A 25,794-nucleotide genomic window follows, 5' to 3' on the forward strand; every position below is an offset into this window, starting at 1 on the left:
CCCTGCAGTGTTTTATGGTGGATGACAGTCAATTAAAAGAGATTTCAAGCAAGATTTAACAGTCCAGTAAAAGTTCAGGTAGAACACATTTCAGCAGGGGGTGGCAATCATTTGTTTGATTATTCCCTTCCTCCTAAAACACCGAGTTTATCAATGATGTGAAATCACCTTTAAAGTGACATTTAAGCAAGCACGGGGAATTCTTCTAAGGCATTAAATGACCCACTCCTTTGAAGCTGCAGCTGGGAGTCATACCCGCTCCTTTGTCTCTCAGCCATGCAAGGCTGCAGAAGAGCAAAGTTCGCTTCTTCAAACAATCTTAGAAGATGACTGCTAGTGCATTTCTTTTCCATATTAGTTAGAACCTCTCTAGATAAATCTATTCTTCCAAACATGTTCAGACTCTCAGCCCAGCTTACTGTATTAGTACAGAGAGGAGGGGAAGCCATGGAAGGGGAGTTGTGCTTTTAAAACTAGAAACTGGATTCTCTTCAACCAATTTAACTTCTGACCTTCTCAGCTGTTGGATCAAGTTGTAGCAGCAGGCATGGAGCCAGACAAGTAAAACATAAGGGCATGCAAGTTGCTCTGCATTCACTCTGGCTGCCGAGCTACTTGCAAAAGAAAGGTGAAACACATCAGATTGAAGTAACTTTTATTTAAAGATGAAAATCTGCTGCCAGTCAGAATAATTAAAATTGAAAAGTTAAATGGATTTTTTTTATTCCTGTGTCAGAGGCAACTAACTGGGGCAGTTTTTTTTAAAAAAAAAAAAAAAAAAAAAGAAGAAAATTTAGCATCAACCAGTAGAGAACAAGTCAACGCATAAGGAAGATCATGCTGGACCTCCCACACTTTCATAACTGCTTTCTAGGTTTCTTCTGAGCCTAGGTTCAAGCAGTTGCTGTGAATGACGGCATGGTGAGCTGTTAATCTCATTTTTACATGTATTCTAGAAATCAGGATATAGCTTAAATGAAAGTTAGATAAAATATTAACACGTTTTTAAAAAGTTTAATCTTACAGACATAAACTGAAAGAATGGTATATTTACTGGACCAGAAGACTCTGAGAACTGTGCTTTATTCCTTTCTGTCACAGAAATGCTAAGTGACGACTGAGAAGCCAGTTTGTGCCAGTAATCTTTAAAGCAAAAATTGAAATTACCTAGTTTCTACAGCAAAAAGTGTTGTACAAAGAGAGAGTAGGGTTATCTTACAGAATAATTATTTGTTTCTTGGGTAAGCTACATAGTCTCCCAGCATTAATGTTTTCACTATGTTTCTGAATTGAAGTCACATCCCCAACAAAGTGAGAACAAAAGTTTCCCCACCTTCTGCAGTGGGTCCCACATTTCACCCTGTGTGTCTGTGTATCTTTGAGCCTCAGGCAGGACTCATACTGATGAAGATATAAAATGAAACCACAAGTTTATGAAAGGCACAGAAAATGAAAACTTTATTCTTCTTTTGCCTGAAAACACAACTCTGCCTCTCCTGACTAAAGCGCCAATGTCTATAAATTTAAAACCAAGTATATTACTCATATTGATTTTATTACAAAGTTTTAGCAAAAAAACAAACAGAACATAAAAAAGTATCCATTAATTTAACAGGTCTTTAGAAAAAATATTTAAAAAAAATAGAGAGAATCATACTTGTCCCTGAACGTAGAGTTCATAGTTTGCCTTTAACACAAATTCGAAGTAAGCACTAGTTCTCAAGTTGCCAAGTTCATCTGCTTGCAGCAAGTCCTTCACCTCTGGTAAATATTCACTTAATTGAACTCCTGCAACACAAAACCTTTTATTACAGCACTGATAAAAGTACTTTGCATTAGCAGTTAAGATAATTTTTAAGTAAACATCTGTACCTGCCTCAGAGTTAAATTACTCTTTTGAATTGAGATACATCAAGACATGCAATAACGCTTAAGTAGCCTGTAAAACTGAGTTAAAAAAAATAGTCCTACCCAAACAGGGCTTCTTCTTGAATTCATGATTAAACCTAAAATCCTTAAACCTAAAATTCAAGTATTTACTTTTTCTTTTTTCTTGGTGAAATGTTAAAAGTAAGATCAGTCATCTGATAAATACGTCTATGATCAGTCACAACATTTCAGTCTCCGGTGTGAGAGTCTTACAAAAGGAAAGAAATTGACAGGACTGAACACAGAAAACCAGAACTGTTCTGAAGAACATAACTTCTGTATTTTTGACGTGGAGCCTTCTCTGTTCTGGAAAACGTGCAGATGCAGTAATATTTAAAATGGACTTTGACTCTAAATTGTTTCCCTCCTCTCCCTCCCCCCTCCAGCTGTAACTTCGATGGCCATAACTTCCCATGGTCAGTTTTAACCCTGTGTGTGTGTGATTGTATTTTTGCTTTTGGAGTGGGAAGACAAAAGCAAAAAACAGTTTAAGCTAAAACAGATTAAGCTCCTCTGAGTGACAGTCAATTAGTTATTAATCCTGAATCTTACAGAAGATGTAAGTATTTAACTCCACAAGACATACTTTGCAGTAAGAAACTGCTAAAAATCTGATGGCTGCCCTACTGAGCAAGTAATCTGAGGGTACTAAGATTATAACCAAGAAATCTGCTCATCTCACCCCCCCTACATTTTACAGAGATAGAATTAGCTCCATATGATTATAATTATCTAGTGGAATGCATATGGAAGTTTTTATTACTCTGAGAATTTATGAACACTACTTCTTACATGTTAGTGTTCATCTTAAGCAAGTTTTGAAACAACTAAACATTTCAAGAAGTTCAATAATGTTTAAGTTCACTTTACCTTCTTTCAATAGTTTTTGTAGTATTTTCACAAATATACTGTCTTTAGATGCTTCAATTGGATCATCTTTACCCTCTGAACCGGACCATCTGCAAACGAAAGAATAATTTGTGGAAAGAATTGCACAGATGAAATGAAAATTAACAAGAAACAATAAGCAGAATAATTTCATAAGTTATCAAAAGTGGCTAATACATGTTCACACAGAAGCGTTATCTGATCGGCTATAGCTCAAAGCAAACGGATTTTTTTCTATCTTCTGTTAATTATTATTTATGCCGAGTAAAACTATAATAAATTACACTACTGTAACGTAGTCTAGTTAGAAGGACAACAGAAATGCTTCCTGTCTTCTAAACTGTAAAAGAAAAATTATGTCTTTGATAAAATAAAAAATATTATTTATCAAGACAAGACCTACCTATTCTCAGTAATTATATTTTACAATTGAGATGATGAAACTATAGATTTATTTTTTGGTAGAATGAAGCAAGAGCAGTGATTTTCTAACATATGAAAAAAATGAAACAAAACAAAAAAGCAAACACCAAGAAACAGAAGAAGGAGGAAGAAACTGTAGAATTTAAGTTGCTGGCCGGTAACAGCACACACAGGTACAAAACAAATACACGTTTCATCACAAATGAGACAACCTGAAGGCGAAGACTCGTGAATGCAAGTCTCATCTGCGATAAAAAAAATCCAAACAGGTTTTTCTTAGAGAAAGATTATTTAAAATGACAATTTATCATCTTTGCAGGGCTTTATATGTAGCAGTTTTAAGTCAACACCAACCTAATTTGTTTTGCTGTGGTTCTAACCTTTCAGTTGTTAAAATTTCCTGTTCCGTATGTTAAATGGCCAGACAAAACCCAGTTCTCCTACCACTCCCTAAACTAACGTGCACCTCCTCGGGCCAATGCAACAGATCTGGACCAGGCTCCCAGAAGATAGTACTGACAAATCCTCTGTACTTCACTGAAGCCCTGGATGTCACACAAACGCCCAAACGTCTAGGATTTCATCTTTAATTCTACTGGGAAGAATGTGAAGGAAGGGGGTAGAGGGATTTCCTCCTCTTGAGCACAGAGGAAGACAGTGAGAACCCTACCAGAACATCAGGAGCACGCCCAGCAAGGTTCTCCATTCTACCCGAAAACCTTTCCACCATCTGTAGCTATTGAGCCAGAAAACAGTCACCTTCCTTAAAAGTAGGTACTGTAACACATCAAATGCATATTTTTGCACACAGATGAAAGTTAACACTACCTCTTTTTGAAATAGTAATCAACCTCTTTGTGAGCCTTGCTGGACTGGAAACTCAACAGGGACATCAGGTTTTCTAAACGCACTATTCAGTAAAGTGATCTCAAATGGCATCTGGTTAGCTAGCAGGAGTGGGCAAAATCTTGTCAGCATTACATACGAATTGAATGGTTTAAGTATTATGTCCAGAACTCTGTTCTTGGCCCAGGGTAGGCAGGTCATAAACCAATCACTGGACTAGTCCTATGTAGGAATTGTGGATTCTTCCGTCTTGAAAATAATAGGCAGGGAAGAAAACACTTGGAATAGTGTGAACCTGTTTCTGCATATTATTTGCATCATATGTGACAATAACTTATTAGTCATGCAACTAGGAATTTATTTTCTGCAGACCACTGCCCTTTGGAATCTATCCTATGCATAAGCATGAATCCAAACGCTGCCTACTTCCTTTTTAAATCACAAACGGCACAGTGCATTTGGAATGTATTCTTTCCTCTTTTCTTCCTTAGGTCCTCTTGGAACATACATGGGAGCTAGAAAAGCTGGATAACTTCTGAAAATTAGAAAGGAAAAGGAGTATATGCCATTTGAGTTATGTGACCTGGGAGAGAAAAGTAGCACTGTTTAATGAGAAGATTCTTCAGATCAACTGGATTCAGATTGTATTTGGTGTTGCAATTCTGTAAAAGTGGCTCTCTTAAGCAGTATTTAAGGATTTGATCTCTTGCAGTCAAGAATGCAGCTTTAACTCAAAAAGGTCATGAACTTGTCAATGTGGTTCAGTGGCCAAAAATAAGTGAAATAAAAGTTGGCTGGAGTGACCTCTGCATGCATTGCTCTTAAAAAGCTTCTATTTGAAACGCTTCAAAGGAAAGAAAAAAAAAGTTTTGGCATCAGTCATTTCTTTTACCTTAGCAAAGAGTTCAAGAATGAGAGCCGCATGGGTACATTTCTGTCTCAGGTGCTGAGAATGCACAGTAGGTGGCCAGTGAGCTAAGCCAACAAAGTAATACCGATTTTTTTGGCTGGAGTTTCACTTTATAAATAAAAAGGCATATTCTGGACAGATACTTTATACTTTACTAACCTTATACTGCGAAATTCAACCTTTTCAGTGAGCTAGAGAATAGTATACTAAAATGTAATACTGGAAAAGCTATGTCACAAATACTCTCAGTAATTTATATTCATATTGGACTTACCCATCTCTCTGGAGAGCCTTACAGAGAATTTTAAGTTTAAGATCATTTACATCCACTTCCTCTTCCTTCAATTCACATAAGGAGAAAAGACAGGTAGGTTAAAATTTTAATTTATTTTTTTAAATTAAAAAAATAACACCTGCTGAAACACCAAAGACTATTAATTTCCATTTGAAAACATGGCTCAGACTTTCTACATCACCACACGACTGCTGAAGACCAACTACATCAATTTGAAAAAGGGTGTTTTAAAGGAAATTGAACAAATACGAATTTATAAAATACTGTATTCTAAGCAAGTTTTATTTTAACACACTAAATGGTGACTAAAGTCAAGGCTCTTTTTTCAGCGTGGCCAAGCTAACTAGCATGCATTAGGGTCCACATCAGGCTGTATGTTTTATGAATATATTAGTAAATCTCTTCAAAGAAACACATTTGCCTTGGAAAGGGCAATCTCTTCGCTGCACAGAAACGCTGAGGTAATTGGTGTCAGAGCCCCTTTTAAAATATAATGTCAGAAAAAAGACCATATATTTTTTTCCACCTCTCAATATCCTGAAACATCACACCTACTTTAAATTCCCCTCATATGAGATAACAGAAACCATGAATACTTGAATTTAGAAGCCTGAAAGCAAGATGATGTGTCTTGACTTTACACTGCTTCTGCAAGAGAAAATCAGGGAAAACTAGGGAACAGCTAGTTTTTAAACTCTGGTCTTGACCACCATCTCTAATTTGTGCTGAATGTTCTACGTAAGTTGTTAGAGACTCAAATATCTGAGAAAAAAATAATTTTGAAATCTCATGGGTTTAGTGTGGTATTTATTTTATTTAGATGTAAAGGAATAATAAAGTTGTCTCAGTGTTCATGAATTGTCTTGACAAAATTTAAGAGGAAAACTAACTTGAGAGAACCAAATGAGTTTGCTCATTTATTTTACTGCAAAATATTGTAATTTGGACTATGTTGTAAAAACGAAGGGGGCGAGTTAGAAAAAAAGGCACTGAATTTTCTTTTTAAGCTACAGAGAAATAACTCAGAGTAACATGCTACTCTTAGTAGTAACACTCTCCCCTCAGTACACAAAATGTAATACAGTACTAAACACAGGACAAGCAAACATATTCATATATAAAGCAAAAAAATACTAGTTAACAACAGTAAAGTTACTCAAAAGAAAAATTGATACAAGAAATTCAATTAAAACCAATTTAAAATAAATTTTAAGAACAATTTAAATGTATTTATAATTATCAAACGAAAGTTATTGAAGACCAACAAAATGGCACAATGGTGTTTACAAAGCACTACTACAGAAAAGATTTTAACTTGGAGCCCTACCCAGACTACAGGGACTAGGATAATCAGAAAAGAGCTCTCATTTTCAATTGGTAAGGAATACTTTTGCTAAAAATAATACAACTTCAGGTTTTTAGGAAAGACTGTTGTTAATTCAGGTTTGATGCTCCTCAAAAGTTGATCTGTTTGTGGTTCCTGGAAAATTACTCTGACAAGATACTTGATCATGCAAGATGCAGTGAGAAAGCAGATAGCAAATCTGTGGTTCAATGCTCTTTACATGTTAAAAAGCTGGCACCTATCCCACATTATCTCATAACAACCAGAGAAACTGCCAATAGGGAAGATGTAAGAACTAAACTACTGAAAACAGATGATCTTTGTCCTGTTTGGAGAAAGCCTGTAAGGAAGGCAAGGCTCTAAAAAAGAAACTATAGACTATAAATGGGAAGTGAAGATGAGGAGTGTCATTTTTTTAAAATGATCTAAACCATATTTGGCATGAAGTCTCCAGTGAATTAAAAACAAACTGAAGAAAACACATCAGGGTTTTTTTTAATTACCATACACTAAGCTAATACGTTAACCCACATGCACCATCCTAGCTTAAATAATAATAGATAAAAAAAATAAGACTCTGGGTTAGAAATCCTTAAAAAACTTTTCCTACCTCATCAATATATTCCAGAAGATCAAGTGCTTTCTTGAAGTCATACTCATTGGCCCTTCTGTTCTCATCACATATGTACATCTACGATATGAGAGAATAACGTAGAGAATTATTTTTAGCCTACAAACTAATGTAACTGATATCAAGGACAACTCATTGTGGGAAGACCACCATGTATTTTCCACTTACATGACCTTCTCACGAAAATATGTCTTGATTCAACTGCAAGTATTTTTATAGTAATGAATATACTTAAGGTTTTAAAGCAGCATTCCACCTACATGACAATGGTCCGTGGACAAATGATACTGGATATAAGGCTGCTAGGTTTCAAATTTAAATGCCATTTAAGGCTGTAACATTCCTGGACTACTGTAGCCAGAGCTCAGCTCCACAAATAAGCTCTAGGAATTATTTCGGTAATTAAGCTCAAAGCAGTAGTTAAGCACACGTTGGTTTTAAAAGGTAAAAGGCAGTACAAGTTTGCTATCGCTCTTTCATCCCCCCTCTGCAACAAAATTCTAAATTAGTACTTCAAAGGAAAATCAACATTAATGCTCCTTTTATTGACGCTTTTCAAATTTCATTCTCACATCACGAGCAGCAAATACGAACATTGGTTTGACGATAGAGAGAACTCAGAAGGAAAACTGTCACGATACCAGCACTTGCCAAGTCATGAGTGACACTTCTTACCCTTCTCTATCCCACACATAGAGTCACTTAAAAGATACAGGTAATAACTTCAGAATCTGCTATTAGCATTGTTCTAAGAAAATGAGAAGAATGTAAACAAGCATGCTATCAGCTTTTGATTTTCCACAGGATTACAGAAAAGTAAGGAGTTCCAAAACTGACACCCAGAAAGGGCCCCATTCGTTTTACAAGGTGTTGTTGTTACTAATGGTGTATTTTTTGTGTGTGTCACTGGATGGTAAAAATATGCTGACAACAGGCAGAAACCATAAGGCTACTGGTTCCTGGCTACCACCAGAAATGGGTGTGGGAAAAGGAGTCAGAGTTAGTAGCAATCCCAGTACTGGAGCAGTTCATGGTTTTGTTTCTCTATGGGCTGGGGTTTTGTTTGGTTTTGAAAAAGAAAAAAAGAAAGTAGAAAGACTTTGGGTGCCTCTTTGCAACAGGTGAACAAAAACCTTTTCCTGCAGAAGCCCCTTCCTTCTATACATTGCAGCATCTTTCTCCACTAAGGTGGATTTCTTTGTTCCTTCTGCCTTTTAAGTTCTGCCCCACTGAGAATGTAACAGAAGGTAAAAATTGTCTCATATCCAAAAACTGGCTTAGACCAGTAAATCAACTTCTGAAACTGATTTGATTTTTCTTCTAGCAGCACTCTAAAGCACACATTCAACAAGAAGAAATTTGAACTAAAACCAGCATTCTGAAGTTTGGTGCGGGCGTAAACTAAGCAAAGATAAACCAAATCATGTATCTGATCTTTGGGTGCTTAGCAAGCCATATAAGGGATAAAGACTGCTGGGATCTTCTCCTTTATTTGATCACACAGAGGCAGAAAACATACTGGAACTTTACCTGTGTAACCAAGTAAACATGAAATACTTACATCAATGAGCTGAGATACAGACAACACTGGCATATCATTGAGGTTCAACTGTTTCTCTGCCAGTAACTGTTCAGGAAGGGTCTCCTGATGCAACAGAAAGCGTTCCTGTTCTGCTATTTCTGTATTTAAGGAAATGAATATGTCACGTTACTAAAATGTAATAATAAATTCTATGGCACAGTAATAACTGGCAAGTCACAATATTACTCAGGTCTACAAGTATTTGTTACGAAGCATTTATTTGGACACTCATCTCTATGTTCCTGAAGCACAGAAATACGTCCACTTCAATGTTGTCATCCTGGTGACCTAGTTCTTACTTTCCACTCAGGTTCCCAGCATAATGCAGACTGGTAACTCTTCTTTATTTCCTCAAACCCACAAAATGAATACATAGGATTGGAGGGAAGCTTTTGCACTGTGCAGGACAGTAAGCTGTCTGCAATTTTTAGGAGCTACCTTTTGGCTGAAGACCTGTGCCATGGATGTGCTCCACCTCATGAATTACTCATTTTTTGATTGTTTTATTTTCCAGTATGATCTGCCTCAGGGTCAGAAACTTATTAGGCTGAAACAATCAAAATGGAATAGTTTCAGCCGTACTGTGAACCCTGCCCTTCCTGCCCAGTTCCATCGCATGGTAGAAAAAGGAAACTAATTTTAAGGAGCATTTTATCAGTTTAAATGAATAAGCAAAATGTGGCAAAAATAATTATTTTCTTTATCAATAGGAAACTGATACACGAAGAGTGTAAATTTTAAAAGCTGTATCATATAAAAATGTGTAGCAGAGTAAAGTCCAGACCAAATTTTAAGAGTCCATTAGTCCACTGAAATACAGCTTTGGTTTCCTCAGTTTTCTACGGTTTTCCTATTTAAAGATGAGAGTCTTCACATCAACATAGGTTTGTTGGTTTTTTTCCAGAGCAGTAAGAAAAACAAATTTAAAATTTAAGATTTCATTAAAAGGTCTATAATTTAAAAAGCAGATAATGTAGTATTATTACAAGCTAAAACGAATTTGTAAAGGCTACTTAGTTATCATAATTATCCCCGGGCCTTCAGGATTCTTTTTTTAAGAACTGTACATCATATACATGGATAAAGATGCAGATAAACAGAAGCAAGCTTGAGTAGTAACCTCGAGTAGTGTTTCCACACTTCCCCTGGCGGCCAGTATCAGCTTAACGATAACTCACAGCACCGTGTGCTGCACAAACAGCATCGGGAACAGGGTATTTTCCAAAGTGAAAGGAATGGCAGAGCAGTGGAATCTTTGCATTTGATAATGAAGCAGAACAGGTATTCCTGGTTTTCCTGTTAGCATCTTTTCAGTTACGAGTATAATGAAACACTGTCACTGTAACCTTTCCAGATACAGAAAGAGTAAGGTGCTGAGAAAGCGCTGCTTGATCACAAATGTATGTATTTCCAGGTACGTTATTACAATACAACACAGTCACTGGATTGCCTTGTATAGCCTAAGAGTCTCAGGATTTGAGAAGAATTCCAAATTGAGAGCCATTCAATGAACAGGCCTTAAGAAATTAAATAATTTTTACCTTGCATCTGGTAATACAAAATGGAGCGTCATGAAAACACATTCACTGTGAATGGTTCACAAGTTTCAGCCACTTCAGAACTAATGACTTCTCAAGATACTGTGCAGCTTGTTATTTACACCAGTATTTTGTGTGTTATTAGAACAAGTGAAACGGTACACATTTCCCATGCTCATAGGCCTAACTCGGAGGTGAAACCGAATACTGAGGTTACTGCCTCATTCTGTCTTACTTATCCTTCCTGCAATGAGCATGATCACCAGTCCATTCATCCTTACCACACTGAGTTAGAGCCCTCGATTATCAATCTGCAAAATTAACGTGATTCTAATCCAATAACTTCATTAGTCTACTCTTCACTTTGCTCTGGTTTTATTTCTAACCTTCTATTTTTTCTTGAAGTATGTCTTCCGAGAAGTCAGACGCCAGTGCAGCTAATTTGCTCAAGCCAAGAAGTGTTTTCTTCTTTGCAAAATACCGTGTCTCCATATTTGCTAAAGTCTGCAATGTTCTGTGAGCCTGAAATTAATGAAGACGTTAGAAATCAGTTTTATAAGTTAGCACCAGAAGGTTAGCTGATAAGGATTTGCTCTTAAGTCTCATAGCTGTTTATCATTTGTAATACTATAATCCTTATTTTAAGAAGTCATACAACTTGCACATTAAAACTCTGCACTACACCCTTCAGAAAGGGACACAGGTCTCTACTGCAATTTATATCAAAAAATCTTTTCAGTACTAACCAGGGAAAAACTATCTTATGATTAAAGGACAAATTGCGACTTCACATATTATACCTCTAGGATCTTATTCAAGGCTGTGGCAGAAAAGCCAGACAAATATGATTTGACAGAACAATTTTGCATGTAGATTGATTTACTTGTTCATTCAGGAATTTGAAAAAACAAAATTACAAACTGCTAAAGTAACCAAATATATAGGCAAGATTTTGTCTATCCAACAATGGAACAGCACGTTTCTGAGCACTTACTCAGAAATAAACCGAACTACTTGTCCATTTTAGAATCCTTGCCCCCTCTTCATAGCGTTATCCCAAACCTGTGTTCTTCGCTTGGTGTGCAAGAGCCGAGTCCAGATACTTGTTTAATGCATGTCTGCACAGAGGTGGGTGCTAGGTAGTTATCCACGAAGCTAGCGTACATCTTAACACGTGGTAAAACACTTTATACACTTTGAAGAATTGTTTACAATTAAGTTTAGTCACACTTCATTCTCACCGGTTCCTACAGCCTTGTCTCCATTTAAAGGTACAGCATCCTTTTTTTTTCACATGCATATCCAGTGGGAAGACAGCTTTGTTAGCATGGAGCTTTCTTTAATCGAGAGTGGATTGTGATTTTCTGTTTAGTCTCGTTAACCATTTGGTTCTCCTTGAGCTTATTTTATGCCCCAGCCTGACATATTTATGGTGTCTATTCCTTCTCCCAAGGCCATGTTTAGTTAACTGTAAGGATTAACTAACATCCTCCGTTTTTCAAGTTCTTGTTTTTCACTAGATATTCACATTTTTTCCCTCTTTTTATTTTTTTAAAGTAAATAATTCTTGTATCAATAGTGCTTTGCTATAACAGGAAAAATCTCAGCTGACACCAATGGAATATTACAATATTCTCAGGGTGAGTTTTTTTGTTTTATTTTGTTTGGGATTTTGTTTTTGGTTTGGTTTTGGGTGGGTTGGTTTGTTTGGGGTTTTTTTAAGGGCATATAGTATTATCAGCCTATAATTTGCAGTAGGATAAACATTGCCATGCTCTGCACACAGTTAAATAATGTGCATGTGGATTGAAAGAAGCCATTTTTGTTTAGAAACAGTTTATTTCTAATGTGAAATACATTCACAAGTCTAGCAGAAGGAAGGAAAGACTGACCAGCAGGAAGCAGGGAGAGAATAACTGGGCAGCCTACAAGGCAACAATGGATCAAGTTTAAAAACAATGTCACATAAATCTATCCACATGCACATTTGCTACTTTAAAAAAAGGTGTTTATTACTTTAATCTCTTACATGCATAGTTTAAAAGTTCTGTGGGTTTTTTTTTTCTTTTGTGATACCTCCAAATTTCTTTGCTTCAAAGTCTTGAAAGACAAGCTTCAGTTTCTCCTTTGCTGGATAATCTGATAATGCTACTGATATTCACTGTAAGCCCCCAATTCCATCAAAGTAGTGATCACACAGCCAAACAAAACTTCCTTGATAAAACGTATCAGTCACCAACCAGGGATGAAAAGCAGCCCTAACTTCCATTACATGGTGCAGATGCTGCCTGGAGGGAAGATTCTGGTACTCCATTAATAATCTGTGTCATCTCTCCCCTAACTCATTTAGATAACTGGTCTTTTGATGATGAAGAGTCATAACTAGATAATTTGCCTACCTGAATATATACTTGACCTTTTTAATATGTGCTATTTCAGCTTGGTTGTATTTAAGAAATCCTACCTTTTGCAGATCCTGACTGTTGATTTCATGTAACCAGCTCAGATGCTCATGAGCTTGCAAGAAACTGGCCAGCTGTCCGTGCTGAGCAATAGGCTGAGATAACAGCTTCCCTCGCTTTCCTTTTTCTAGATACCACCGAAACAGGAAATCTGAGAAATTCTGAAGATAACAGGAATACAAACACATTTTAAAAGTCACATTTAAATATCTTTTTTCTTCTAAGGCAAAATGCTTCATAGAACACAGTTGGTAAGAACATGGTAAGAACCTGCTTAACAAAACAAGAACACACACACACAAAAATACGATGTTGATGAAAAAGAGTCCTGATAGAAACAGCGTTTAAAGAATTTATGAGCTACTCTGCAACAGATGTTGATACACAGGGCACCCTTCAATGAGAGTGAACCTTCAATGGCAGTGAAGGAAGCGCCAGATAAAAATTCTTCATGTTAACACATAAGAATGGAAACAGATTATCACATAAATCACAATTCTACTTCAGTTTTTTACCTGTTCCTTTGCCCCTCTCAGAACTCTGTGCTTACTGTTTCCTTTCACATGTAAGTTTACTTCTGCTGTCACTATTTTTGAAACATTCCCTCCTATCTCCAAGTGAACCTACAACTTAACTTCTCTCAGTCATCGTTAAAAAGTGGCCTTTTTTTAAAAAAAAAAACCCACACTATTTTATCCTCAGAAACTTCAATGTGAAATAACTAATCAGGATTTATGTTTGAGACAGTCTTTTCAGAGTAATTTTAGAACTATGCTAAATCTTAATTACATTAATAATTTAAAAAAATTAAATTTGAAGAGGCCATCAGTCTGATACTCTATCCATTACACTTGATCTATTCAGCTCTACATTTGCCACAGTGACTTCTCTTCAGAAAGTCTTTTTTTCCTTTAAAACAAAGGACTCCAAGAGAAAAGAAATAGAGAATGCATCCCCTTCTTTGGAAGTGTGAGTATTTAAGCCTCAATATTAAAAATGTTCACTATAATTTCTGTCCATTACTGATATTTTTGCTTTTTCTTACTATAACAACCTTTCTGTACCCTCTTTATAGTGTAGACTGCAGGATTTCTCTTTCTATGGTTCATGTGGAAAGCTAAACAAATTGATCTCACCAACTCTCCAATTAGGAAAATTTTGTCCCAGTCTCCCTCACTTCAAGTAGTCTCTACTGCCTTTTCCTTAAACTTCCCAGTTTTTCAGCGCACCTTGAAGTTTTTACACCAGATCTTAACAGACACTGGAAAAAATGTCCAACAAGTACTCAGCAGGACAATAAAATAAGACTACAGCAACACCCATACATTCCTACTGTTAACTACTTCTCTACTTACATGTTTAACAATGGCACCTTCTCTTTTGGAAATTATGATTATATTTATTATTACATTAGTTTAATAAAACAATAGTACACTGACCACAGCACCTCAGTGAATAAGTCACAAAATGCTGAAAGACCTTAAGAGTGAGACAAAACCCAAAGTTCCATGAAAAGCCGCTGCCCATACAGCTAGCACCCATATTTCTGCTGACTTGCTTTACAGCCTCAGGGTAAAATACTCCACCGAGTTCTGCACAGTGAACATTGACTTCAATTTTCCACATTTCCCCTGTATGTATATGTAAATACAGATACATAAAACCCCAAACCAAAACAAAATCCCAAAGTAATAATAGCTTCCGCAACATCTCAGGTGCAAACTTATTATAAAACACTATCTAAAGGAAATAAAGAAAGAGTTACCTGATCTGCAAACTGGCTCATGTAACGTTGCAATCTGGCCTGGTTGTCTGTTTGCTCACACATCTGCACCAGGATATCAAAGTCACAGTACCTCTCTGCTAAAGCAGCTGCCATCTGATACTGCCCCAGGGAAACTAAGTAACCAAGAAAAAGAAGTTACATCAAACAAGCTCATCTTTGACCGTAAGAAGGTGACCAAGGACGGAGATCAGAAAAAATAAAACATTTCAAATGTTTGGGTCATGGAGATTACTTATATACAGCAAGAGAGACATTAACCGACTGCGCACACACCCTGTGCACGTACAAGCTCACATACCTACTATCTCTGTCCCCCACTACAAGAGGGAAGAAGAGAAGTTTAGAATACTAAATGGCCTGTAAATATCCTATTTTCGCTGAAAGTTAGCATCATCTGCTATTTGTGCTGGAGGGCAGGGGGGAAAATTCAACCCCTGACTTAGTATCTGTACTAAAAGCCACTTAATGACACAAAGTGAAAAAGCAGAAGGCAAATGCTTTTGATATAAAACAAAACATGTAAAGAGAATGGGTTTTTACTAAAAATATATTAAACTCTTTCTTTTTGGTTCAGTTAATCCGTGACAGTTAGAATACTCAATTTTGTTTGTAAGGAAATATGAGCTTTAGATTTAACATAATGATATAAAATGTATTTACAAACTAGCAGAGCCCACAAACGTCAGTAAAACTGAGAATGACAGTTTAAAGAGATTTTTCTTAATGGTTAAGAATGTTAGGAGGCAGTGATTAGATTATTCTATCTATACTAGTTATTTTCAGTCTAAAAAATTTAAATTTTATTAAGTAACTAAAATGTATTTACTCCAAGTTACTTCCACTTAAGGGGACTTTACTGTCAATTACTCATTGAAGACTGGACCACATGTGACATGTTAAACAACAGGTTTGATTATTAAACAGTCCAGATTCAAAAAGTAACTTTTTCCTGATACACACTAAGAAAGCTTTCAGGCATATAAGTTTGTCAACTTGCAACAATATAAACGTTCAGGAATCCATTTATAGACTATTTTCAGCCAAGTAGCACAAGATAAATTCCTGCCAGAAAAATGTAACAAGCAGAAGAAAAACATTGAAGCAGCAATGTGTCTTCTTAGCGGCATGGAAGCAGTCATGGATGCGATTCTCTATCTGTTTTTACTTTGAAAGTATCTCATTAAATCATAAAACCAATCATTTATACTCTGAAGGCAAACATGTAGAACAAATAGAATTCACACACAGATGCCATTTACTCGATCAGATACGTGTAATTTCCTCATCAAATGGAACATCTAGCCCTTGCATTAAGGAAAACAGACTACTTACGGAGAGGAGACAAGAGTTCTGATCTTTTCTGCACATACTCCATTTCCAGACTGCTGTATCGCTCTTGATCAGCAGGACGGTCCACAGATTTCAGCTGAGAAACATAGCCATCTAGAAAACAATCCAGCAGTGCCACCAACTGTTCAGCCACAATGCTGCGGAGGTTGCTGTCCACCTGGGGATACACCATCTTCAGAATGATTCCATGCTGACGTATTACCGTTGCACGAAGGACACTAGATGCTTGGGAAAACAATACAGTGAACATTAAAACAATAATCCTATCGTGACAGGAACCTATGCTGATGTATAACGTTACTACATACAATTAAAAAAATTAGAAGAAAGCAAGTAAATATTTTAATTTTAAAAATCAAAGCAATACTATTAAAAAACAAGCAAACAAAAACCCCAAAACCCAAACACATACTCCCATCCACCTTTACATATTTAATTTGGCCAAAATGTAGTTAACTGAAAGGACCAGAAACAAAACCATCCCCCGAACTACACAGATGTACACAGTCAACTATCAATATCAGCTGTTTTTCAGAAGAAAAGAATCACTTGCACAATCTGTAAGCAAAGTAGAGAATATACAAAAGGAAAAGGCAACTTATGTTAACCTGATTGAAATACTTGGATGTAGTCATCAAGATGATTTAAGACACCAAAACAGCTTGCATGGGTCCTGCTTTTCAAAAGATTTTTATCTTGGGAGTACGAAACAAGTGTGGCCTTTGTGGCCATAAAGGCCACAAGAAGCTTAAACACCAACTGGAAAGTGCTTGCTTCTGCAAACGTTTGTTCTGATAGTTTTTCACGTTATTAAATCATCAAAGCAGAACACACTTAAAGAAGCAGAGAATCATCAGTCCTTTTAAAACATTCATAGATCGATCATATTTTATGATTCATTTTAATGTTATGTACCCAACAGGTCTGCTAACCAGAACCAGTGCATACAAAAAAAAATAATCTGCAATGCCAGTTGTAAAGATTTATCATCAATACTGGACAAAATCAGTGTTCATTGATTAATTCCATTTCACTCCCCAAATGAAGCTTTTAGCTTCTCCTATTCCTACTGACAAACCTTGTAGCAGCTTTTAACAGGAATTTTAACATTCAGATGGAAATTCACGTGTTCTGAAACTCATGAAAAGTACTTTTTGTTTAGGACAGATAATTAATAAAGTAGTAATGATAAGTTCTCACCTGTCCATGGAATATATTCAGGTTCTCTTTCTGGAAGCTCTCCTGTTTTATATAAAGAGGCTCTAGATTGACGATACTGACAGGCAGCTTGCAGCACGTCCTATTTAAAGGCAAGGATGTAAGTATTTTAAAGTCCACTTGCATACACACAGACCGTAAAAGATGTTGTCTTTCATAATTCTGAAATGTTCTTTTAATATCCCCCCTTCTTTCTACACCACTTTCCCTGTTGTACAGAAGAGCATACACTGACTGAGCAAGAAACCTCAGTGGTCAAGAACAGGTTTTTCACAACTGCCAACAATGCAGCAACTTCTCAAACTCTCTTCAGCAGTGGCTCAGGAAGAAAAGGAACATCCCTAATTCTGCACAAGACCACCTCTTCCTTCCTAATGTGTTTGGACATGTGAAAATTGCATTCACTTTTCTTCTCATGTCAGTAACTCAGATCTGCTGCATTCAACATGTTCAGTGCTCTTTGGTATTTACCTTCCCCTCCACAAACATCTTAGTTAATGCAGTTCTCTACCTTAATGATGTTGTTCACATTGACAACTATCTGGGCCCACTCAATTGATTCGATAGGCGTATCTTTCAGGATTTGTTCCTCTTCTTCTAGTAAGCATTCAAAGATGGAATCTATCTGGGACACCTTCAAGATACAAAGAAAAACTGCACTGAACACAAACATATCCACTACCAGCTGATACCTGAAAACCAAGTTATGAGCTGTACAGAAAAACAAATATTAGTAGAAACCCACATCAACAGCCAAAAATATTAAAAGATATCGACTCAAACGGATAATGAAATCACCAGCTTGTATTTCATACAATACTCAGAATACTATTGCTTTCTTTCTGGATGGGAAAAAAAAAAAAAAAAAAAAAAAAGAATCCTCTTTTCTTGAAGGCAACTCCATAACGTTTCATTAAGGATATTCCTCCATCTTCTGAAGCAATTGGTCAGTAGAATCTTCATTAGAAAAAGTATAGTGGATAACATATTTGCTTTAAAATAGCTGACAATTGTTTATTTTTCTCCATTAGCAACTACTGTCCTCTACAGGAAAAAACTTCCTAAGAATATGTTTTGTGTACAGCTCTTCTCAAAAAGAAAGACAGACTGGGTGCTTGACTGGAAAGCGGCACAAACTGAGAACTAGCTTAGATTTACTAATGTTCGAAAAACCAAAAAATTATGAGACTGAATTGATAAAATTCCATCCAGGACAGCTCAAAGCAGTTCCCCTATCTGGAAAGTTTCATACCCTTCAGTTCACCCCTTAAAAGTGCCAATTTAGCACACATCTTCTGATGGGCCAGAGAATTTCACTTGTCTTTTTCATTGCTTATCCATGTTGGTTAGTTGGAAACCGTAACAGCTTTACTTCTGCTACATGAGATTTCTCAGAATTCACGTTCCAGCTGCAGACATAAAGAAATATGTACACTAAAGAGTGGAAAATACTACCATACCACCCCTATTTAAAGGGAAATTCTGTAAAGTCAAATTATTTTCAAAGAATATATTAAAGCATTGCAACTTTTACTATATGTGAGGCTACACAATAATTCAGAAATAACAGGTTTCTTACCTCTCGAAAGAACACATCTGCAGGGGTAAGACTCGGTGGAATATCACACTCCCTTTTGTTTAACGCGATGAGTATAGCAGCATTCACCAGATCAGGCAGCCTGGAGTGGTGATTCTTGAGCACAATAGCTGCTGCTAGTTTCTCTGCGTGCTCACAGAGCAACAATCGAGTTGCCATCGGCACCCCTCGGACTGGAAAACTGCCCAGGCGTTCAAATACACCAACCTTTTACAAAAAAAAACCAAAAAACAAAACAGAACATCACCACATGCACTGTAAACACTGTTCTAGAAGAATTACTTGAAGGCAATATAATCTACGGTGTATGCTGATACCAAAGGAACAGTAGAATTTTACCTGATGAAGAAACTCAATGAAGAAGGAATGTGCTTTTGTCTTATCCTCTAGCTGATGAAGAAGAATGAGAGATGTGTTGCTGAAACCTGCTGCTTCTAAAAACAGAAATATCTTAAAGTTATCAAGGGCTCTGATCTATTTCTGGGTAACCAATTTTTTGCCGCCGAGGTAAACATATTTCTATAAATTTCTGCAGTGTTCCTGCACTGGTACTTTTGTAAAATATATGTACACACATTTATATATTGCTTACCAACTATTTTTAATGTGGGTTTTGAACTCTTCCATATCTGAAGTAAAGCATTTAGAAGAAATCGAGTATCTTTAGTTCAGTACAACTATTCTGAAGTGGTCAATTATTTTGCTGCTAAAATAGCAGCTCACCAGCTTATTCAAGTCGTAGTAAGATTCAGATTCAAATTTTTATCTTCATTGTGGACTAGCTATTGCTAAATCTATTATACTCTAGACCACACCTACTACAGAATAAGGCGTTAACACACATTCAGACCTAATTGATTCTGCGCTGTCTGCACAAAACTGGTTGCCCAGCATGGCCCTATTTTTTGTCTTTCTCAAACGAGCTTGCATCTGAAAAACCAGCCAACATTTCTGTCCAGGCAATCGGGACCTTAAAGGTGTCAGTAAGGATGGTGGAAGCTTCCTCATGAAGCACACGATTGGGAAAAACCAGCATGGATTCACCAAGGGCAAATCATGCTTGACAAACTTGACTGCCTTCTGTGACAAAGTAACCTGCTCAGTTGATGTGGGGCAAGCAACGGACATTGTCTACCTGGATTTCTCCAAGGCTTTTGATATGGTTTCTCACAGCCTCCTCCTAGAGAAACTGATGCTTTGTGATCTAAAAAGTGGCCCGAGTGGGGAGCTGGCCGACAGGCTGCACTCAGAGGGTGGTGGCAAATAGCTTCTTTTCAAACTGGCAACCTGACAGAAGTGGGGTCCCCCAGGGATCAGTATTGGGCCCAACACTTCAATATCTTCATAAGTGATCTGGATGATGGGATCAAGTGTGCCCTGATGAAGTTTGCCAATAATGCCAAACTGAGTGGGGAAGTGGATGCTTCGGAAGGGAGAGCTACCCTGCAGGAAGACCTGGATGGCCTGGAAGAACAGGCTAATAAAAACCTCATGAAGTTCAACAAGGACAAGGGTAAGGTCTTGCACCTGGGAAAACATAATCCAGGAGCGCAGCACAGCCTGGGATCCACCTGTCTGGGGAGCAGCTCTGTGGACAGGGACCTGGGGGTCCTGGTGGACAGCAAGCTCAATATGAGCAAGCAGTGCGCTGCTGCGGCAAAGCAAGCCGTCAGGACGCTGGGCTGCAGCACCAAGGGCATCACCAGCAGAGAGAAAGAAGCCATTATCCCACTCTACTCGGCACTCGTCAGCCACACCTGGAATACTGTGTTCAGTTTTGGTCCCCGCTATGCAAAACAGATGTGGACAGGCTGCACCGAGTCCAGAGGAGAGCCACAAAGATGGCCAAAGGCCTGGGAAGCCTGCCGTGAGAGGAAAGGCTGACAGAACGGGGTTCGTTCAGCCTTGAGAAAAGGCGGCTCAGGGGAGCCCTTATCCCCGTGTTCCAGTATTTAAAGGGTGGCTACAAAGAAGATGGAGACCCCCTTCTCACAAGGAGTCCCATGGAAAAGACGAGGGGTAATGGGTACAAGTCTTCCTGGGGAGATTCCAATTGGACACAAGAGGAAAACTTTTCACAATGAGAGCAATCAGCCTTTGGAATGAATCTCCCCAGGGAAGCGGTGGATTCCCCAACACTGGACACTTCTAAGATCTGGCTGGACAGGGTGCTGGGCCATCTTGTCTAGACCGTGCTTTTGCCAAGAAAGGTTGGACCAGGTGATCCTTGAGGTCCCTTCCAACCTGGTATTCTATGATTTCATGAGTATTCTCAAAAGTATTTCACCTCAGCAGAGTTCTCCAGAGCCCAAGTTATCTTCCTATTCCAGAATTTTTGTATATTCTGTGCACTTTAAACCAAAAGACTACCAAGACACAAAAACTCAGAACTATCACTATGAGCAAAATTAGCAAGACTATTTCCAAGAAGCTACCAATTTTCACTTCTTGCTTTCGCCAAGAACAAATGCAGATAAGCTGCTGAATTAAAAATAAAGTTGATTCAGAAAATACTAAGGATCTGAATTTTCACTTCTTGCTTTAGCCAAGAACAAATGCAGATAAGCTGCCAAATTAAAAATAAAGTTGATTCAGAAAATACTAAGGATCTGATGCCTGACAGTTTCTAACTGTCTGCCACGCAGAAACAGCAGCAGAAAGCATCATCCAACTATTTATTACATGAACTTTCAAATTAAGTCTCTGCTCAGTAACTAGCAACTGCTGCCTAGAGGTCCTGGATACAGTTTCAAATTAACACTGCTCGTAAGAGACAGGGAAGCATGGACAAAAGTTTCTTGCTGAAAACATGTCTGCTTTAATCCTTTACATACAAGTACTCCAAAATAAATGTCTCTAGTCCTTTTTTAGGCAGACATAAATAACAATGCCCCACCAGGATCCAAGTCTACCAAGAAGCTGTGCAGCTGCTGACAAAGAGCTAAGCATGAGCAAATAAATTCTTTCTCTTAACATATCTATTTGTGGAAAATAATTGAGAACTATCCAAGGAATCATGGAAACACCAAAGTGACACCATCTGTTCCTTGCACAATGTACCCTTCTCAGAAGTATGTTTTCCTTGCTGTTAGTGTTCACTATATGAAGTCAAGAATAACTGCAGTAGACTGCAAATTTATCTGGTAGTCTCGTAAGATGCTCCTTTTAGCCTTTCTCAAAATGTATCTAGTGGTGGTGAAGGACGGGGACACCTATGCCTTCCTTGCAAGCTTAAATTATAATTTTATCTAGAGTAATACAGACAGTTTTTCACAAAAAAAACCCAAAACAAAACAAAACTTTACAAACAACACGTTATGTTTACCTTCAGGTACAGATTCAGCCCATCTTGGATCAGATGCAGGGTAATCATCCATTAAGTCCACACTGATCTGAGTCACTGCCCTATCCAGTTCAGCATCAGGATCCAGATCTGCATTACTTGGGAAGAGCTCAACTACCATGCTTTGTGCATTGACTATATCTTTCCTGTATAAAAGAAACACAAAGTTTACGAAATAAAAACAATAGATAGGATTATAGGAAGAAGAACCACTCAATTAATAGGATTTTCTGATATGCTTTTTGTGAAGTGCTTCAGATTATAAACATCAAGCATTGTTTGGACTCTCTTTAAACTAATTATGGATAAAAGGTATCCCAATTCATTTAAAGCAAGAAGACTGCACAATTTATAAAACAAAAAAAAGCACAAGCCAGGAAGTGTTTCAAGTCACTATTTATTTTATTACCCCTATCATCATTATTATTATTATTCAAAAGAAAAGATCCATCATATAGAACTAAGTCTGGATGCCTCTGCCAAGTCACCAAATTTCTATTGCTTGCTTTAAAATCCTCTCAAGAAATGTAATCGCTCCCATAAATGGTAACAAAGTGAAAATTTTCAGGAAAATGCTTCAGCAAATATAATGTATTATTCTTATTTGCTATAACTTCAAAGAATCCTGTTCTATTCAGGTCAGTAAGTAAATGAGCAAGAAGCATCCAAATACTCAAAGCTCCAAGGTATGAAGTTATACTAAAGAATTCTATTTAAGAAGCATGCAATATTCACAAAAAGCACTGATTTGACTTTGTGACTAAAAAGTTACAGTATTCTGACTGAGAATGGATACTGTGATTCCAATATATTATCTGATTTTGGAAATGCTTGTATTTTTCATGAAGCTTTCAGTCTGAATATTTACATGACCAAGATGTCTTGAAATAAAAACCAACAGTGCACCCAGAAATTGCACAAAGGTTTACTAATGCAAAGAATACTTTTAAAAACTGGAATATACTGAATCTCGTATTAAACAAGAAAGTCTTCATCTTTACTACTCTGCAGGACATGTGTTTCTAAGGGATTTATATAGGACTTTCTTACCTCCTTCAACCCATTAGTCACTACATCAAAAAGGGTCCACTCTATCTTTCCCCAGAACACCCCATCCCCTGTACAGATCACCAGGTCTGTAAAGCTGACTGTGCTCACTGCACAGCCGGTGGACTTTGGATTTCCACTGGCTACGCAACCTTCCATTATTTGCTCTGCATCAACTGCTTGTCCATCTGGACAGGCCATTGCTGCATCTGTTCTGTGGAAGACTGCTCCAGTCATTTTAGCATACCATTTCCTGGAAAAAATCTGAATCAATACTAAACACACCAAATTATTAGTTTCTTCTAGTTTCATAAATACAACCCAACTTTTAATGAAAATAACATTAAGCTTCCATACTTTTTCACATTTTTTCCTTACTACCTCCTACTTTCATCTGACCCTGTTTCCAACCCCCTTGTCCACATCCTCTGTGATACCAACTTCCATACGTTATTTGCGCTGTCAGGCCTTAGCTATTCCAGTCACCTCGGGAGTACAGCCATCTTCAGCAGCAGTTCTGTTTACTGACCTGTCCGCTTCTGAATACATACAGATTTTCTTTCTAAATCCTGTGCATGTTTACAGATCTTCTCTTGATATCCTTTACTGTATGTGCCTAATACCCTTTACAATCTTCTGTCTCACACGCAGCTCTATGTCAAAAGCACTCCTACTTCCTGCTACCTTAAATCTGTTCTTTCCAAGCTTTAACTCTTTAAGGAGATTAGGACTAAGAGGGTTTGTGGCTTGATTTTTTAATAAATATACATCAAAAACAATCCCCTCTAAATATAATTAATGTAGGCTTAGATTATCTCCTCTTCCTCCTTTGTTTACATCATCCATCTCAACATCAAACCTTCCAGAGGCATTGCACGCCTCCTAAAGCCAAGTTACTTGAATCAGGAGTTTGATGAACAATGTATTTTTCCACTCCCATTCCCCCATATCAGTCAATCTAAAAAAGAAAGCATCCTTCCACAAAATCTGCCACGCTAGTTATCTTCATGGCCGCATAAACAGTAATTAAACATATTTGAAAGTATTACTGAAAACAGCTATGCAAATAAAAATGAGGAAAAGAATGCTTCTTAACAACAAAACACTACTTACTAAAGAATAAAGACAAAATAACAAAGTTCAAATTTGTTCCACTGGCAGTAATGTAACCATATTTACAGAATTTAAACAGAATTTACACAGAATAAGCAAAGAGTCATTGAGATTATAGAAGTCCACTCCTTTCTAGCACTTCTTAACTAGCCCAAGACATATCTAATGCTCTCCTAATATTTGCATATGTCATTAAAATAGCTTTAATTAAAACAGCACAAGAGTATCTTTACCAAGACAACCTCTTCCTCAAATATCAGTGTGCCTTCAAGAAGGGCAAACAAACAAATCCTCAAAAATAAAGTGCAATTTCTACCTGCAGAACTGCAGAAAAGCAGCTTTCAGTAATTTAGTCTTATCTTCTTGAGCTATAATTTCCAGCTTGCTGGTTGCGTCAAACACAGGACTCTGAAAATGCGAAGTAAAAAGTTCAGCTGACAAATACCAGCTTTCATTATGAAATGAGAACCATTTTCCTAAGTAGCAAGAACATAGATTTAAAACAAAAATACCACCTGGAAGCAGTTGTGTTTATTAAGTCAAACATAAGCCCATAAGATTCATTACAGTGAAAGTCTCACAGTCGTTTGACCCCAAGCATTTTAATAAAACTGACACAATCTGCAAAGGAACTTATGCCAACTTATTTCACTAAAGTTTTTATGATAATTATTTTAACATTCAAACCCGACATTTTTGACAGAATTTAAAAGGTATTCGTGAGGACTACCACAAAAACAATCAGAGCGCAGACAAATCTAACTAGATAGTAGTTTAATGAGAAAAATACAGTTCCACCTGAGTATCACCAGAAAGGTCTTCCACTAGAATGCCAGTTAATAATAACTGATTTTAAAGGTGATTTAATTGGAATAAGGATTGAAACTCACTATTACCCCATTGAAATATTGTCTAATTTATATTGTAACAACTTTTCTATTCTTTCCTTCTACTCCAGGGACATCTTAGCAATAAATTCCACATACATTTTAAACAAAATATGTTTGGTGTAAGTAAGAGCTTAATAAACGCACACCGTACAAAGTATTAACAAAAATACTTTCACATACTTCTAATGAGATTATATTAAAATATATAATAGGGCAGAAACAATATTCAGCCACTATATAGCCCTTCTCAGCCTAGCCTCCAGGCTTTTCACAGCTGATTAAAAAGTGTCTCATATACATAGGAACAGACACAAAAGACTGAAAAAACCATCCTGATCAAAAACAAAGTCTGGGTGTCTGCAGTAGTGTTACATCAGGCCTAGTGATACATAGTAATACACCTATGTGGAAAAAAAATTTCATAGAAATCTCAACTTCAAAAAAAAGAAAAACAAAAAAGTTACTCAAACTAGCAGATGCTGCAAGATTTTTTAGATTTTGAAACCTGCCTTCATTACAAGTCTTTGAGTCGCTATTTAAAAAAATAAACAACCACTTTTAAAATTCAAACAAGCCAGGATTTCCACAGTGAAAATTCAAA

General features: G+C 37.0%; 1 protein-coding gene across 2 annotated transcripts in view; it reads right to left on the reverse strand.

Annotated features, from left to right (window-relative positions):
• Positions 1-1,430: 1,430 nt before the first annotated feature.
• Positions 1,431-25,794, reverse strand: part of NUP133 (nucleoporin 133) — a 37,704-nt gene continuing 13,340 nt past the window's right edge. For both annotated transcript variants that reach the window (XM_055811320.1, XM_055811322.1), the window contains 15 exons: positions 24,620-24,711; positions 22,126-22,289; positions 19,140-19,234; positions 18,783-19,007; positions 17,715-17,837; positions 17,186-17,285; positions 15,968-16,210; positions 14,615-14,748; positions 12,852-13,010; positions 10,774-10,909; positions 8,829-8,947; positions 7,247-7,327; positions 5,271-5,335; positions 2,800-2,888; positions 1,431-1,788 (listed from right to left, as the gene is read on the reverse strand). In XM_055811320.1, coding sequence (XP_055667295.1) covers positions 1,652-1,788; positions 2,800-2,888; positions 5,271-5,335; positions 7,247-7,327; positions 8,829-8,947; positions 10,774-10,909; positions 12,852-13,010; positions 14,615-14,748; positions 15,968-16,210; positions 17,186-17,285; positions 17,715-17,837; positions 18,783-19,007; positions 19,140-19,234; positions 22,126-22,289; positions 24,620-24,711 — 1,962 coding nt within the window. In that variant the 3' untranslated portion in view covers positions 1,431-1,651. The remainder of the gene's footprint in view (positions 1,789-2,799; positions 2,889-5,270; positions 5,336-7,246; positions 7,328-8,828; positions 8,948-10,773; positions 10,910-12,851; positions 13,011-14,614; positions 14,749-15,967; positions 16,211-17,185; positions 17,286-17,714; positions 17,838-18,782; positions 19,008-19,139; positions 19,235-22,125; positions 22,290-24,619; positions 24,712-25,794) is intronic.

Source organism: Falco peregrinus, chromosome 7, assembly GCF_023634155.1.
Source record: "Falco peregrinus isolate bFalPer1 chromosome 7, bFalPer1.pri, whole genome shotgun sequence".
In the NCBI taxonomy this organism is placed as follows: Eukaryota; Metazoa; Chordata; class Aves; order Falconiformes; family Falconidae; genus Falco; species Falco peregrinus.